The sequence below is a fragment of the Mustelus asterias genome, chromosome 2, assembly GCF_964213995.1.
Source record: "Mustelus asterias chromosome 2, sMusAst1.hap1.1, whole genome shotgun sequence".
In the NCBI taxonomy this organism is placed as follows: Eukaryota; Metazoa; Chordata; class Chondrichthyes; order Carcharhiniformes; family Triakidae; genus Mustelus; species Mustelus asterias.
In genome coordinates this window covers 10,422,866-10,438,585 of record NC_135802.1, presented here as the reverse complement: position 1 = coordinate 10,438,585, position 15,720 = coordinate 10,422,866, and the positions used below count along the sequence as shown (strand labels likewise).

Below are 15,720 nucleotides of genomic sequence, written 5' to 3'. Positions count from 1 at the left end.
AGTTGTGTTTTGCTAACTTTGAGTAAAGCAAACCTGAGAAATCAGCAGACTAATCAACTGCCACACTAATTATTGGAAAATAACATTGGGCAACTGGAGAGCTGACACAGACTAAAAAAAAAAATCCTGCAAGAATACGTATTGCGAAATGCCACAGCTTTTCTCTTTAAGTCGCTGGTGGATCCAATGCGAGGAAGCTCACAACACAGTCAGGGTTTGCTGACACTGTGTCTCCTGCAAAGGCCACCATTGGTTTCTGTGCATGCGCGGACAAGTGCACATAACAGACTGGTATCAGCAACTATCTCGCATTGGCAGGAGACAGTGGGTGTAACTTTTCCAAAGGATGGCAAACAATCAGGTTCTGACTGAAAACCTGTGTGTTTTTCCCCAGAGAAACAGCCAGGTTTTCTCTCCAGGTCTTCGGAAACTTTGGGTGGAATTTTACCGGCACGTCCGCCCGAGGTTCGTACGATCCCACCCGAGGCCAACAGAGAATGCCGTCCTCCGAGCATCTTGTAAATTGAGTTTGTGTCTTTATATGCCCTGTTTGTGAACTGAAATCCCACTCAGCTGACGAAGGAGCGGCGCTCCAAAAGCTAGTGGCTTTTGCTACCAAATAAACCTGTTGGACTTTAACCTGGTGTTGTGAGACTTCTTACTGTGTTTACCCCAGTCCAACGCCGACATCTCCACATCAGGGTTTCCCAGGAGCAAGTTCCACTGATTGAGGAAGACAGGAAGCAGGGTAATTAAGGCCTCCAATCGAGGGCCAATTTCTGACATCAATGGAATTTTCTCACAGGTCCCTCACTGCGTCTGGGCCCCGCCACTGCTTTGGAGGTAGCCTCACAGTGGGGGGGGGGGTCAGAGGCTGAAAGAAATGCCAGAGCTGCAAGACTGAAGGTGGCCAGTTGCCTCCACAGCCAATTTTGTGGTAGGTTACACCTCTACTCTTGTTTTTCAAACAGAATTTGGAGCCGTTTCTCAGCAAATTTTTGAGGCTTCTGCGTCTCTCCCTGCTTCAGCCGCGCTCACCACTCCTGGTGAGGTTGCCAACCAGACATTCCTGCTGGCCATCCCATGTCCCTGCTCCACCTACCACTCTTAATTGAAGATCTCCCTTGCCGTTGACCTGAGTGAGGACGGGGCCTGGAAATAGTCTTGGCTCCCAAAAATGTGATGTATAGAAGATTCCACAGAGTTTCTCCCAATTAACTTTATCACACCTATGACAGTGCGGCCAAATCCCCCTCCAACTCGATTTTCAAGTTTGCTGACGACACCACCGTAGTGGGTCGGATCTCAAACAATGACGAGACAGAGTACAGGAATGAGATAGAGAATCTGGTGAACTGGTGCGGCAAAAATAACCTCTCCCTCAATGTCAACAAAACGAAAGAGATTGTCATCAACTTCAGGAAGTGTAGAGGAGAACATGCCCCTGTCTACATCAATGGGGACGAAGTAGAAATGGTCGAGAGCTTCAAGTTTTCAGGTGTCCAGATCACCAACAACCTGTCCTGGTCCCTCCATGCGGACACTATAGTTAAGAAAGCCCACCAACGCTTCTACTTTCTCAGAAGGCTAAGGAAATTTGGCATGTCAGCTACAACTCTCACCAACTTTTACAGATGCACCATAGAAAGCATTCTTTCTGGTTGTATCACAGCTTGGTCTGGCTCCTGCTCTGTCCAAGACCGCAAGAAACTACGTGAATGTAGCCCAGTCCATCACGCAAACCAGCCTCCCATCCATTGACTCTGTCTACACTTCCCGCTGCCTCGGCAAAGCAGCCAGCATAATTAAGGACCCCACTCACCCCGGACATTCTCTCTTCCACCTTCTTCCGTCGGGAAAAAGATACAAAAGTCTGAGGTCACATACCAACTGACTCAAGAACAGCTTCTTCCCTGCTGCTGTCAGACTTTTGAATGGACCTACCTCGCATTAAGTTGATCTTTCTCTACACCCTAGCTATGACTGTAACACTACATTCTGCATTCTCTCGTTTCCTTCTCTATGAATGGTATGTATTGTCTGTATAGCGCACAAGGAACAATACTTTTCACTATATGTTAATACATGTGACAATAATAAATCAAATCAAATCAAATAGTTGTCTGTAGATACTTGAAGTTAACATAAAAACAAAGAAGATAGGAGCAGGAGGAGGCCATTTGGCCCTTCGAGCCTGCTCCCCCAGTCATCACAATCATGGCTGATCCAACTCAATAGCCTATTTCTGCTTTCTCTCCATAACCTTTGATCCCATTCACCCAAGTGCTATATCCAGCCGCCTCTTGAATACATTAAAAGGGATTAATTATGTAACAGAGGAAAAGGAAGTGCTTAACACAATAGGCAGAGTACTTTAACAGAGCTCCCTGAATGTTAGACAAAGATAGATGTGGGCTAATTCCCCTGCATAATCCTAGACTTCCATCAAGACATGGATACGGAAATTATAATTTCTTGCATTATTAAAAAGTTTTGTTGACAATCACAAAAAGCTTTGGATCTTTAAACTACTTGCTGGGAATCATGGAATCATAGAACACCCACAGTGCAGAAAGAGGCCATTTGGCCCATCGAGTCTGCACCGACCACAGTCCCACACAGGCCCCACTCCTGCAATCCCACATATTTACCTTGCTAATCCCCTGACACTAAGGCACAATTTTAGCACGGCCAATCATCCCAACCCGCACATCTTTGGACTGTGGGAGGAAACCCACGCAGACACGGGGAGAATGCGCAAACTCCACACAGACGGTGACCCAATCCGGGAATCGAACCCGGGTCCCTGGCGCTGTGAGGCATGCTAAATTGCCCCTTAGTGTCAGGGGGACTAGTTAGGGTAAATGCATGGGGTTACGGGGATAGGGCCTGGGCATGATTGTGGTCGGTGCAGACTCGATGGGCTGAATGGCCTCCTTCTGCACTGTAGGATTCTATGATTCTGTGTACCCGTTCCCATTACCTCCCCGGGCAGCGGGTTCCAGACATTCACCACCCTCTGTGTAAAAACCCTGCCTCGCACATCTCCTCTAAACTTTTCCCCATATATTCAATAGTAACCTTCAAAAGGGAATTAGATAAATACTAGAAAAACAAAAATATTGCAGAAAGAACCATCAAGAGGCACTAACTGGATTGTTATTTGAAAGAGCACAGAGTGGGGGGGTGCTGACTGGCCTCCTTCTGTGCTGTTTTGTTGTACGCCACCACACAGTGTGATCATCAGTGCCTGTAACTCATCACACACTAAGGTTCGAATTCAGTTGAATTTTATAGGGTGGGGTCTTTGTCCCCAGGTCAAAAAGTCAGTCGGTCTTGCCAAATCTGCCTGCCCCACAGCAATAATATGCTGGGAGTGGCCTAAATGATTTGAGAGTGACCCTTCGAGTTAGGAAGCTCCATCCTCAAGAGTTGCTGGCCAATCAGGAGGGTGGGGTGGTGTGTGGGGGGAAGGGGGTGGTCAGGTTTTAGAGGCTGGGGGAAGGCACAAAGGAAGAGTACCGTTTTGGAAGGTGTGACCCTGGGGGCACAGGGGACTGCCTTCCTCCAAAAAAGATATCCTCCACACCCTGCACCTTCACAATCCCCCCAGACCCTTCTTCATTCTCATCTTTAACCCGTGAAGTGAAATCGGCTGGGCTGATCGTCCTTCTTCTGCTTTCCCCCAATTATACACTTCATAGTGGTAGGAGTGGAATGAGATCCTTAGGTGGCTATTGATTGGACACTGAAGGCTCTCAACAGAACTAAGGTTGGGCGGTCGGAGACCTTACCCCCCATCACAATACGGGCGACAGTCTACAGAACACCAAGAGTTTCAGTCACTTGCCTTTGCAAAGAAGTTTCCCCTCGCATTAGCTATGATGAGAGGTTGGAGAAACTTGGTTTGTTCTCACTGAAACGACAGAGGTTGAGGGGGTGACCTGATAGAAGTCTACAAGATTATGAGGGGCATGGACAGAGTGGATAGTCAGAAGCTTTTTCCCAGGGTGGAAGAGTCAATTACTGGGGGCACAGGAGGGGCAAAGTTTAAAGGAGATGTACAAGGCAGGTTTTTTTTACACAGAGGGTTATGGGTGCCTGGAACCCGTTGCCGGGGGAGGTAGTGGAGGCAGATACAATAGTGACTTTTAAGGGGCATCTTGACAAATACATGAATAGGATGGGAATAGAGGGATACGGTCCCCAGAAGGGTAGGGGGTTTTAGTTCAGTCGGGCAGCATGGTCGGTGCAGGCTTGGAGGGCCGAAGGGCCTGTTCCTGTGCTGTAATTTTCTTTGTTCTTTGGTCTAGACAGGGCAGAGTTCCTTTCGATTATTCGTGGAACAGCATGGAGTGCCTCATCCCGTGCCCTCATCCTGCGATTCCAAGCTCCTGGTTCACTGAGACCAGACACAATTCTCACCCTGAAATTTGTAGTTGGCCACATTTTCTGAGGCATCACGCAAAAACAGCCAGCGTTGTAGCCATCGTTTCTGCACAGGAATTCGGTAATCTTCACTCCACCCACCAGGCAGTGTCTGCAGTCTAAAGTGCCAGGTACTGTGGGTCACAGACAGGAAACAGCAACTTACTCTTTACGTTCATTCATCATCTGACAAAACTTTTCAATATTTATGACTTTGGGTGCGTCGTTAAAAAGGTGGGGTTTTTTTTGACTGCATCAAATCCAGGTTCTTCCTTTTCCTTGTGTTTGTGCCGTGTCTCAGAAACTTCCCAAAGCATTTCACACATACATTTAATAGTTTTGAAAAGCTGCGACTGTTTTGTAATTGGAATAGAGAAGACGGGGCGGCGCGGTGGCTCAGTGGGTTAGCTCCGCTGCCTCACAAAGCCAGGGACCCGGGTTCGATTCCCGGCTTGGGTCACTGTCTGTGCGGAGTCTGCACGTTCTCCCCGTGTCTGAGTGGGTTTCCTCCGGGTGCTCCGGTTTCCTCCCACAGTCTGAAAGATGTGCTGGTTAGGGTGCATTGGCCGTGCTAAATTCTCCCTCAGTGTACCTGAACAAGCGCCGGAGTGTGGCGACTAGGGTTTTTTTACAGTAACTTCATTGCAGTGTTAATGTAAGCCTACTTGTGGTTAATAAATAAACTTTATGTAGTGCTGGAAGACCGGTACAATGAATGCTACCCGTGTAACACTGAGTCAAATCACCATTGAAGAAAGCTTATATGACACAAATTTATCATGCAAAACATCAAACTGTTCGTGGTGTTCTGCTCTCGTGTTCGTGTGAGGTTCTTACAAGGGAAGATTAGCTGGTTGTTTCCTGTTGCCCTCCCAAAGGATTTTAACTTCAGCGTACCTGCTGCTAGGTGTACTGCAACTGAGGTCAAAGAGTCCCAATTCCTCCCAATGATGGAGGTCGGCCTGTCACATCCTAAATTGAAGTCTTCCTGCTGGACATTAATCCGGTATTAAGAGCTGGCGTTCTAGTGCCTACTACAGATGTGCGACTCCAAACCAGCCTCCTAACACAGAGCCAGACTGAGCCTTACCCAGAGACAATCCCCGCTGGATGTCAAAGCCAGCAATTGGCCAGTGTGGGTTGGATTTTTCCCTGTGGGATTCAAGCCCCCACAGTCAGGATCGAGTCAGTCAGCGGTCTGCACTGTCACCCAGTTGTGATTTTCCCTGAATTGGTCAGTTCACAACCAAAGGACAGGCTCACTTTCCAAGTAGGGACGGTGGGCGGGCAGCCTCTCAAAGCTGGAGGGCTGATTGGAGGCCTTCCAGCACTGAAGAAGCAGCATGTTGTCTTTTCAGGTCAGTGAAGCAGAAGGTGCCCCGAAGAGGGAAGCGCCCTCGCTCCAACATTTTTAACTTCAACTTAAAAACTGTACTCAGCTCCCGGGCCACCACTTGTGGAGGGGAGGAACTTCCAACTTACTGCAGCTGAAGCCAGGAACTTATACAATTCTCTAATACCCAACAGAGCAGCCTTGTGACTAGGCCAGCATTTCTCTGACAGCCAATACACTTAGAAATAGCAATTCATCTCACATGCATTTATGTGGTATTAACAGTGGCATTAACAGTGTAGAATGTTGGTAAGCTTACCTACACGATGGCAGGCACCAACCCTCAAAACAAATACAATTGTGTCAAAGAACATTGAAGTATTGCTAAGACCCTGATGAAGCTACAACTTACTGGAAAAAGGATTGAGAGCAGTGAACCTGCCTCTTGGTCATGATTAACATGGAAGAAACGAGAAAGAGGATGGGACAAAAGCCAGGATTATTAAAACAACAAGAAGTTATTTTTATTCATTCATGGGATATGGGCGTCCCTGGCTGGGCCAACATTTATTGCCCAACCCTAATTACCCCTTGTGAAGGCAATTAAGAGTCAACCTGTGGGTCTGGAGTTACATGTAGGCCAGACCAGATGAAGATGGAAGATTTCCTTCCTTAAAGGACGTTAAATGAACTAGATGGATTTTTACAATTGACAATGGAATTGGTATTTCTAAATGTATTGGTTGACCGAGAAATGCTGGCCTAGTCACAAGGCTGCCATGTTGGGTGTTAGCGAATTCTGTAAGTTCCTGGCTTCAGCTGCAGTAAGTTGGAAGTTCCTCCCCTCCACAAGTGGTGGTCCGGGAGCTGAGTACAGTCTTTAAGTTGAAGTTAAAAATGTTGGAGCGAGGACGCTTCCCTCTTCGGGGCACCTTCTGCTTCACTGACCTGAAAAGGCAACATGCTGCTTCTTCAGTGCTGGAAGGCCGTCAATCAGCCCTCCAGCTTTGAGAGGCTGCCCACTCATCATCCCTACTTGGAAAGTGAGCCTGTCCTCTGGCTGCGAACTGGCCAATTTGGGGAAAATCACAACTGGGTGACAGTGCAGACCGCTGACTGACTCGATCCTGACTGTGGGGGCTTGAATCCCACAGGGAAAAATCCAACCCACGCTGGCCAATTGCTGGCTTTGACATCCAGCGGGGATTGTCTCTGGGTAAGGCTCAGTCTGGCTCTGTGTTAGGAGGCTGGTTTGGAGGCGCACATCTGTAGTAGGCACTAGAACGCCAGCTCTTAATACCGGATTAATATCCAGCAGGAAGACTTCAATTTGATGGATGTGACAGGCCGACCTCCATCATTGGGAGGAATTGGGGCTCTTCGACCTCAGTTTCAGTACACCTAGCAGCAGGTACGCTCAAGTTAAAACCCTCTGGGAGGGCAACAGGAAACAACCAGCTAATCTTCCCTTGTAAGAACCTCACACGAACACTAGAGCAGAACACCACAAACAGTTTGATGTTTTGCATGATAAATTTGTGTCATATAATCTTTCTTCAATGGTGATTTGACTCAGTGTTACACGAGTAGCATTCATTGCACCTGTCTTCCAGCACGACATAAAATTTATTTATTAGTCACAAGTAGGCTTACATTAACACTGCAATAAAGTTATTGTGAAAATCCCCTGGTCGTCACACTCCGGCGCCTGTTCGGGTACACTGAGGGGGAATTTAGCAGGGCCAATGCGCCTAATCAGCACAGCTTTGGACTGTGGGAGGAAACCGGAGCACCCGGAGGAAACTCACACAGACACGGGGAGAGCGTGCAGACTCCACACAGACAGTGACCCGAGCTGGGAATCGAACCTGGCCCCTGGAGCTGTGAGGGAGCAATGCTAACCACTGTGCCACCCTGCCGCCCTGGGGCTGGGGGGTGGTTTTGTGGTCATCAGTAGACTTTTGATTCCAAATTAGCATTGGATTCAGACTTCACTATCGGCCTTGGTGGGATTTGAACCCGGATCCCCAGAGCGTTACCCTGGGTCTCTGGATTACTAGTCCAGTGACAATACAGCTACACCACAGCCTCCCCAGTCTTGCTTGTGAAATGAAGGGGGAAATTTCCACCAAGGTTTTCCCACCTGTCCGCTGCAACAACCACTCGGGCTGTTTTCCCGGGGTTTCTTGACAAAGTTACTGCAGAACTTCACCCACAAAGTTTTTTGTTTTTTGTTGATAGTGAATTTCCTCATATTTATCCCCCAACCCCCTCCATGCACACACACACACACGGACATGGGCACACGGGCACGGACGCACATGGACACGGACGCACACGGGCACACACGGACACACATACGGACACTCGGACATGCACACGGACACACGCAGACACACTCACACACACACACACACACACACACACACACACACACAGACACACACACACGGACACACACACACGGACACACGGACACACACACACAGACACGGACACACAGACACGGACACACAGACACGGACACACAGACACGGACACACAGACACGGACACACAGACACGGACACACAGACACGGACACACAACCACCTCAGAAAAAAGTCAATTGCGCACAGGTCAGAATAGGAGGAGATCTCCTGGCTTCGATGGGGACCACGAGTGGATATGGCGTCTGTGTCTCCACTATTAGGAAGTCCTCGTATTCAGCTGGAGAATCAGGAGCAAACCGGACTGTGTACTGGCAACTCATCCCCGGAGCGACAATTCCTCCCTCTCCTGGGAATTTACCTGTTTGGTGAAACAGAGCGAGAAACAGTGAAAGCAATGAAACTGGTGCTCCGACATAACCTATCATCACAAGGGGAAAGCTAATCGTAGAGTAATACAGCACAGGAGCAGGCTCTTTGGCCCATCATATCCCTGCTGCCTCTCTGAAAGGGCTGCCGATTAGTCCTATTGGCTGGATATTTCTTCACAAACCTTCAATCCTTTTCCTTCTCGAGTAACTTACCACTTTCTTTCTGGAAGTTATTACTAACTCTGTTTCCACCATCTTTTCAGACAATGAGCAGCAGATCATAACTCATTGAATGAAACATTTTCCTGGCCTCCCACCCTGGCTTTTTGCTAATTATTTCAGTATCTGCTCCTTGATTACCAAGCTGCCTGCGAGTGGAAACTGTTTCTCCTTCCTTACGCTATTCAATACTCGTCATGATAGTGGTGGGTCTTCTCCTAGCAATCGATTACAACAATAATAAAAACAGAAAATGCTGGAAAAACTCTGCAGGTTTGGCTGGCATCATCTGTGATGAGAGAAACAGAGTTCAGGTTTCGAGCCCGGATGACACTTCTTCTGACGCTGCTTTCAAGTTATATGGATTCGAAATATTAACCCGCTTTGTCTCTCCACAGATGCTGCCGGACCTGCTGAGCTTTTCCAGCATTTTCTGTCTCCATTTCAGACTTCCAGCACCTGCAGTATTTTGCTTTTATTATATTGATTACAGCTAAATGGTTTGCTGACAATGTTCGCTCTAAGCTCCTCGGGCCGCACAGCAACACCTGAGTTCCAGTGCTGGCTTAGAACAAGTTGGTCCCTTTAAGTTTACCACGTGACTGCAAAAGAATTTAGAAGTACTACATGCTTAAGTGAATAGGCTGCACATAACAAAAATAAACTAGAGGGGTGTTGCTTGCGAGGCCATTTCAGTCAAGCGTATAGCGTGTGCTGAAGTCACATGTCGGCCTGATTAGATGAGGTGTCAGCTTTCTTGTCCTGAGGGATGTTAATAAAGTAATTTTTTTTTTAACAATGATTCAATATCTTTCATTGCAATTATCCTGCTTCCAACCCACACAGTGCCAAACATGTTCATTAAACAATTTCATCACTTACCACAGTGCGATTCAAACCCACAACCTCCAGGTTTAAAGTCTACTAACATAGAGTCATAGAAGTTTACAGGATGGAAACAGGCCCTTTGGACCAACTTGTCCGTGCCGCCCAGTTTTTACCACTAAGCTAGTCCCAATTGTCCGTGTTTGGTCCATATCCCTTTATACCCATCTTACCCATGTAGCTGTCTAAATGCTTTTTTAAAGATAAAATTGTACCCGCCTCTACTACTACCTCTGGCAGCTTGTTCCAGACACTCACCACCCTCTGTGTGAAAAAGTTATCCCCGGGCCCTTTTGTATCTCTCCCTTCTCACCTTAAGCCTATGCCCTCTAGTTTTAGTCTCCCCTACCTTTGGGAAAAGATATTGACTATCTAGCTGATCTATGCCCCTCATTATTTTATAGACCGCGATAAGATCACCCCTCAGCCTCCTACGCTCCAGGGAAAAAAGTCCCAGTCTATCCAGCCTCTCCTTATAATTCAAACCATCAAGTCCTGGTAGCATCCTAATAAATCTTTCCTGCACTCTTTCTAGTTTAATAATATCCTTTCTATAATAAGGTGACCAGAACTGTACACAGTATTCCGAGTGTGGCCTTACCAATATCTTGTACAACTTCAACAAAACATTCCAACTCCTGTATTCAATGTTCTGACCGATGAAACCAAGCATACCTTCTTCACCACTCTGTCCATCTGTGACTCCACTTTCAAGGAGCTATGAACCAGTACCCCTAGAACTCTTTGTTCTATAATTCTCCCCAACGTCCTACCATTAACTGAGTAAGTCCTGCCCCGATTTGATCTACCAAAATGCATCACCTCACATTTATCTAAGTTAAACTCCATCTGCCATTCATCAGCCCACTGGCCCAATTGACCAGGATCCCGTTGCAATCCTGGATAACCTTCTTCACTGTCCATTATGCCACCAATCTTGGTGTCACCTGCAAACTTACTAACCAGGCTTCCTAAATTCTCATTCAACTCATTAATATAAATGACCATAACCAGTACACTACTGTACCATTTTAGGGAACATGAAAATCATTGGCTGCACATGATTTCCCTAACCGTGGGCCCACTGCTGATAAGTGGGAATGTTGGTTGTAACCATTCCAATCTGCTTTGGATAGTTTAATGGGATAGTGTTGTTACAGCACTGTGCTACTGAATTAAAATGCAGTAAATTACAATTGAATATGCTATTTGTCAGTGTTTATTGCAAGCTGTAACCAAACACTACTTAGAGGGGATTAAGTGCTCAAAATACAATAATTGGGTTTAATAAGGTATTATCTACTTACGGTTGTTCTCTATTTAGACCACCTATAGAGGTGCAAACTAGTAAGAAGTCTCAAAACACCAGGTTAAATCCAACAGGTTTATTTGGTATCACGAGCTTTCGGAGCGCTGCCCCTTCATCAGGTGAGTCTCATCAGGTAATTCACCTGATGAAGGAGCAGCGCTCCGAAAGCTCGTGATACCAAATAAACCTGTTGGACTTTAACCTGATGTTGTGAGACTTCTTATTGTGCCCACCCCAGTCCAACGCTGGCATCTCCACATCATGGCAAACTAGCAAGTGAGCGCAAGTGTGGTTGTCTAAAATTCACAGAGCACTCAGTACACTGTGGGTGACAACTTTGAAATTGGCTCAAATGCAAAAAACTTGCATTTAGATAGCATCTTTAATGCAGCGAAATGTCCCGACATAGTCATTAGAGTAATCAAACAAAGACTGAGAATGTTGGAAATACTCATCTAGTCTGGCAGCACCTGAGGTGAGAGAAACGGTTAACCTTTCAGTTGCTGTATTGGGTATTTCCAGCATTTTCTGTTTCTCTTTCAGATTTCCAGCATCTGCGGTGTTTTGCTTTGGTTTGGTCAGAGAGGTAGGTTTGAAGGAGCATCTTACAGGAGGAGGAGAGCGAGAGTGGTGGCGATGGTTAGGGGTGGGATTCGGGGCTCAACCAACTGAACATGTGGCTGTTAATAGCAGAGCAATTAAAATCATCGATTCGTAAATGGTCAGAATTGAAGGAATGCAGTGAAGTGAGAAGGGGATAGGGCTGATAATCATTAGTGATTTAAACACGGGCTTGATAATACATTGGCAAGCAAGGCTCCACAGAGTGAAGATTTTCCTTTAATTGGTAGTTTATTTTATAAATCATTCTTAAATCAGGAACAGTGAGAAACAGAGTCAGCAATTGATAAATTTATCCTCTGAGCGACTTTCTGGTTCAAGTAGTGCTTCACATCCCTGCGGGGTATCTCAACTCATCCAGATTTATAATAGGTGATAAGGTGTTAACTTCACAGCTTAACTTAGTTGAGATACAATTGTCAAAACAGCCAGTCAAGGCTCAACTTTTTGCTCAGTGCTAAGTGTGAAGCTGAGCTGCACACACCAGTACGGTCCCAGGCAGAGCCGGGTAGGACTTATGCTTCCCATGACTTTGCATGGGGTTTCGATAGCATAGCATAGAATCCCTACAGTACAGAAGGAGGCCATTAGGCCCATCGAGTCTGCACCGACCATAATCCCACCCAGGCCCTATTCCCGTAACCTCACACATTTACCCTGCTAATCCCCCTGACATTAGGGTCAATTTAGCACGGCCAATGCACCTAACCAGCACGTCTTTCAGACTGTGGGAGGAAACCGGAGCACCCAGAGGAAACCCACGCAGACACGGGGAGAACGTGCAGACATAGAAACATGGAAACATAGAAAAACTACAGCACAAACTGGCCCTTCGGCCCACAAGTTGTGCCGAACACATCCCTACCTTCTAGACCTACCTATAACCCTCCATCCTATTAAGCTCCATGTACTCATCCAGGAGTCTCTTAAAAGACCCTATTGAGTTCACCTCCACCACCACTGACGGCAGCCGATTCCACTCGCCCACCACCCTCTGTGTGAAAAACTTACCCCTAACATCTCCCCTGTACCTACCCCCCAGCACCTTAAACCTGTGTCCTCTTGTAGCAGCCATTTCCACCCCGGGAAAAAGCCTCTGAGAGTCCACCCGATCTATGCCTCTCAACATCTTATACACCTCTATTAGGTCTCCTCTCATCCTTCGTCTCCCCAAGGAGAAAAGACTGAGCTCCCTCAGCCTATCCTCATAAGGCATGCCACTCAATCCAGGCAACATCCTTGTAAATCTCTTCTGCACCCTTTCAATCTTTTCCACATCCTTCCTATAGTGAGGCGACCAGAACTGGGCACAGTACTCCAAGTGGGGTGTGACGAGGGTCTTATATAGCTGCATCATTATCCCTGGACTCCTAAACTCAATCCCTTGATTGATAAAGGCCAGCACACCATACGCCTTCTTAACCACCTCCTCCACCTGCGGGGCCGATTTCAGAGTCCTATGGACCCGGACCCCAAGGTCCTTCTGATCCTCTACAGTACTAAGAGTCTTTCCCTTTATATTGTACTCCTTCATCCCATTTGACCTCGGCACAGATAGTGACCTGAGGCCGGAATTGAATCCGGGTCCCTGGCGCTGTGAGGCAGCAGCGCTAACACTGTGCCACCGTGCTGCGGTGTTCTGGGTTTTTTGAAGACCTCAAAGATTTTTGGCTCAGATAGAGTTTCGACTAAATCATGGCTGTGAATTTGACATTTCAGAATCTGTGATGCAACAATCAACTGTGACTCAGCTGTACCAAACCTGCTGCGACTCAGAGTGAACGATACTCCAGCTCCGAGCGCCCCGCGCAAATCACATTACGGGCCAAAGAATCCCCCGAGGCGAGCCAAACACGATTCGCCTCAGCGAGGATCCCTTTTGGGATTCCCGGCATTCACCAACCTGCTGGCAGAAGCCGACGGGAATCAATACTGGTCTCCACAAATGGCACCCTGGCAGTGCAGGTCAAGGGTCGGGGGTGATTGCCATGTCAGCAGGGGGTTGCAATGTCATGGTGGGGGGGTGGGTGTGGGGGAGTTAGAATCATAGAGTCATAGAATCCCTACAGTGCAGAAGGAGGCTATTTGGCCCATCGAGTCTGCACCAACCACAATCCCACCCAGACCCTATTCCCGTAACATCACATATTTACCCTGCTAATCCTACTGATACTGGGGTCAATTTAGCTCGGCCAATCAACCTAATTCGCACATCTTTGGACTGTGGGAGGAAACCAGAGCAGCCGGAGGAAACCCACGCAGACACGGGGAGAACATGCAGACTGTGCACAGACATTGACCCGAGGCTGGAATTGAACCCGGGTCCCTGGCGCTGCGAGGCAGCTTTGCTAACCACTGTGCCACCGTAATGGGGACCTTCAACTTAACTTTGATATCGGGATATCATGATCTCTCAGCAGCTGGTCTTGCCGGTTTCTTCGACTTCTCCAGTCCCGCACATCTCTTTGCCGGTGGGAATGCCCTCAAGCTCCAAAAAAGCGGATGAATTGTGACCTGGGAATTCTCACTGCTTTTCCCACCAGAGATAACACTGAGTCTGTTTTTGAGAGAATTGCACCCACAAAGGAGGCCGTTGATTATCTTGTTTAGGGAAACTACAAATGGGAAATAAATACTGCTCTTGTTTGACAGTGCTGATTTCCCAGGCTTCTGATTGTAAGAAACAGCCGAGGGTGACCTTTGGCACAGCTCACTGCAGCATGGCTAGAATCTGCACAAGAAGAAGCTATTCGGCCCATCATGAGTCCTTGAGTTTGACTCCTCAACCCGAGGGAAACAGCTTTCCCGACTCATTCTGTCCATACCCCTCATAATCTTGTACATCTCCATCATGTCCCCCATTATGGGTGGTTATGGGCGTCACGGTGGCACGGTGGTCAGCACTGCTGCCTCACTGCGCCAGGGACCAAGGTTCAATTCCTGGCTTGGGTCACTGTCTGTGCGGAGTCTGCACGTTCTCCCCGTGTCTGCGTGGGTTTCCTCTGAGTGCTCCAGCTTCCTCCCACATTCTGAAAGACGTGCTGGTTAGGTGCATTGACCCGAACAAGCGCTGGAGTGTGGCGACTAGGGGAATTTCACAGCAACTTCATTCAAGTGTTCATAGAAAGAATCATAGAATCCTACAGTGCAGAAAGAGGCCATTCTGCCCATCGAGTCTGCACCGACCACAATCCCACCCAGGCCCTACCCCCATATCCCTACACATTTACCCACTAATCCCTCTAACCTACACATCTCAGGACACTAAGGGCAATTTTAGCATGGCCAATCAACCTAACCCGCACATCTTTGGACTGTGGGAGGAAACCGGAGTACCCGGAGAAAACCCACGCAGAACAAAGAAGAACAAAGAACAGTACAGCACAGGAAACAGGCCCTTCGGCCCTCCAAGCCTGTGCCGCTCCTTGGTCCAACTAGACCAATTGTTTGTATCCCTCCATTCCCAGGCTGCTCATGTGACTATCCAGGTAAGTCTTAAACGATGTCAGCGTGCCTGCCTCCACCACCCTACTTGGCAGCGCATTCCAGGCCCCCACCACCCTCTGTGTAAAAAACGTCCCTCTGATGTCTGAGTTATACTTCGCCCCTCTCAGCTTGAGCCCGTGACCCCTCGTGATCGTCACCTCCAACCTGGGAAAAAGCTTCCCACTGTTCACCCTATCTATACCCTTCATAATCTTGTATACCTCTATTAGATCTCCCCTCATTCTCCGTCTTTCCAAGGAGAACAACCCCAGTCTACCCAATCTCTCCTCATAGCTAAGACCCTCCATACCAGGCAACATCCTGGTAAACCTTCTCTGCACTCTCTCCAATGCCTCCACGTCCTTCTGGTAGTGCGGCGACCAGAACTGGACGCAGTACTCCAAATGTGGCCTAACCAGCGTTCTATACAGCTGCATCATCAGACTCCAGCTTTTATACTCTATACCCTGTCCTATAAAGGTAAGACACGAGGAGAATGTGCAAACTCCACACAGACAGTGACCCAAGCCGGGAATCGAACCCAGGTCCCTGGAGCTGTGAAGCAGCAGTGCTAACCACTGTGCTACCGTGCCGCCCTGTTAATGTAAGTCTTACTTGTGATTAATAAGTAAACTTTAAA

General features: G+C 47.7%; 1 protein-coding gene across 1 annotated transcript in view; it reads right to left on the bottom strand.

Moving 5' to 3' along the window:
- Positions 1-15,720, bottom strand: part of dlec1 (DLEC1 cilia and flagella associated protein) — a 160,522-nt gene that overhangs the window by 94,731 nt on the left and 50,071 nt on the right. Inside the window, exons 11-12 of the mRNA XM_078231113.1 lie at positions 8,377-8,550; positions 4,426-4,562 (exon numbers count right to left, since the gene is read on the bottom strand). Coding sequence (XP_078087239.1) covers positions 4,426-4,562; positions 8,377-8,550 — 311 coding nt within the window. The remainder of the gene's footprint in view (positions 1-4,425; positions 4,563-8,376; positions 8,551-15,720) is intronic.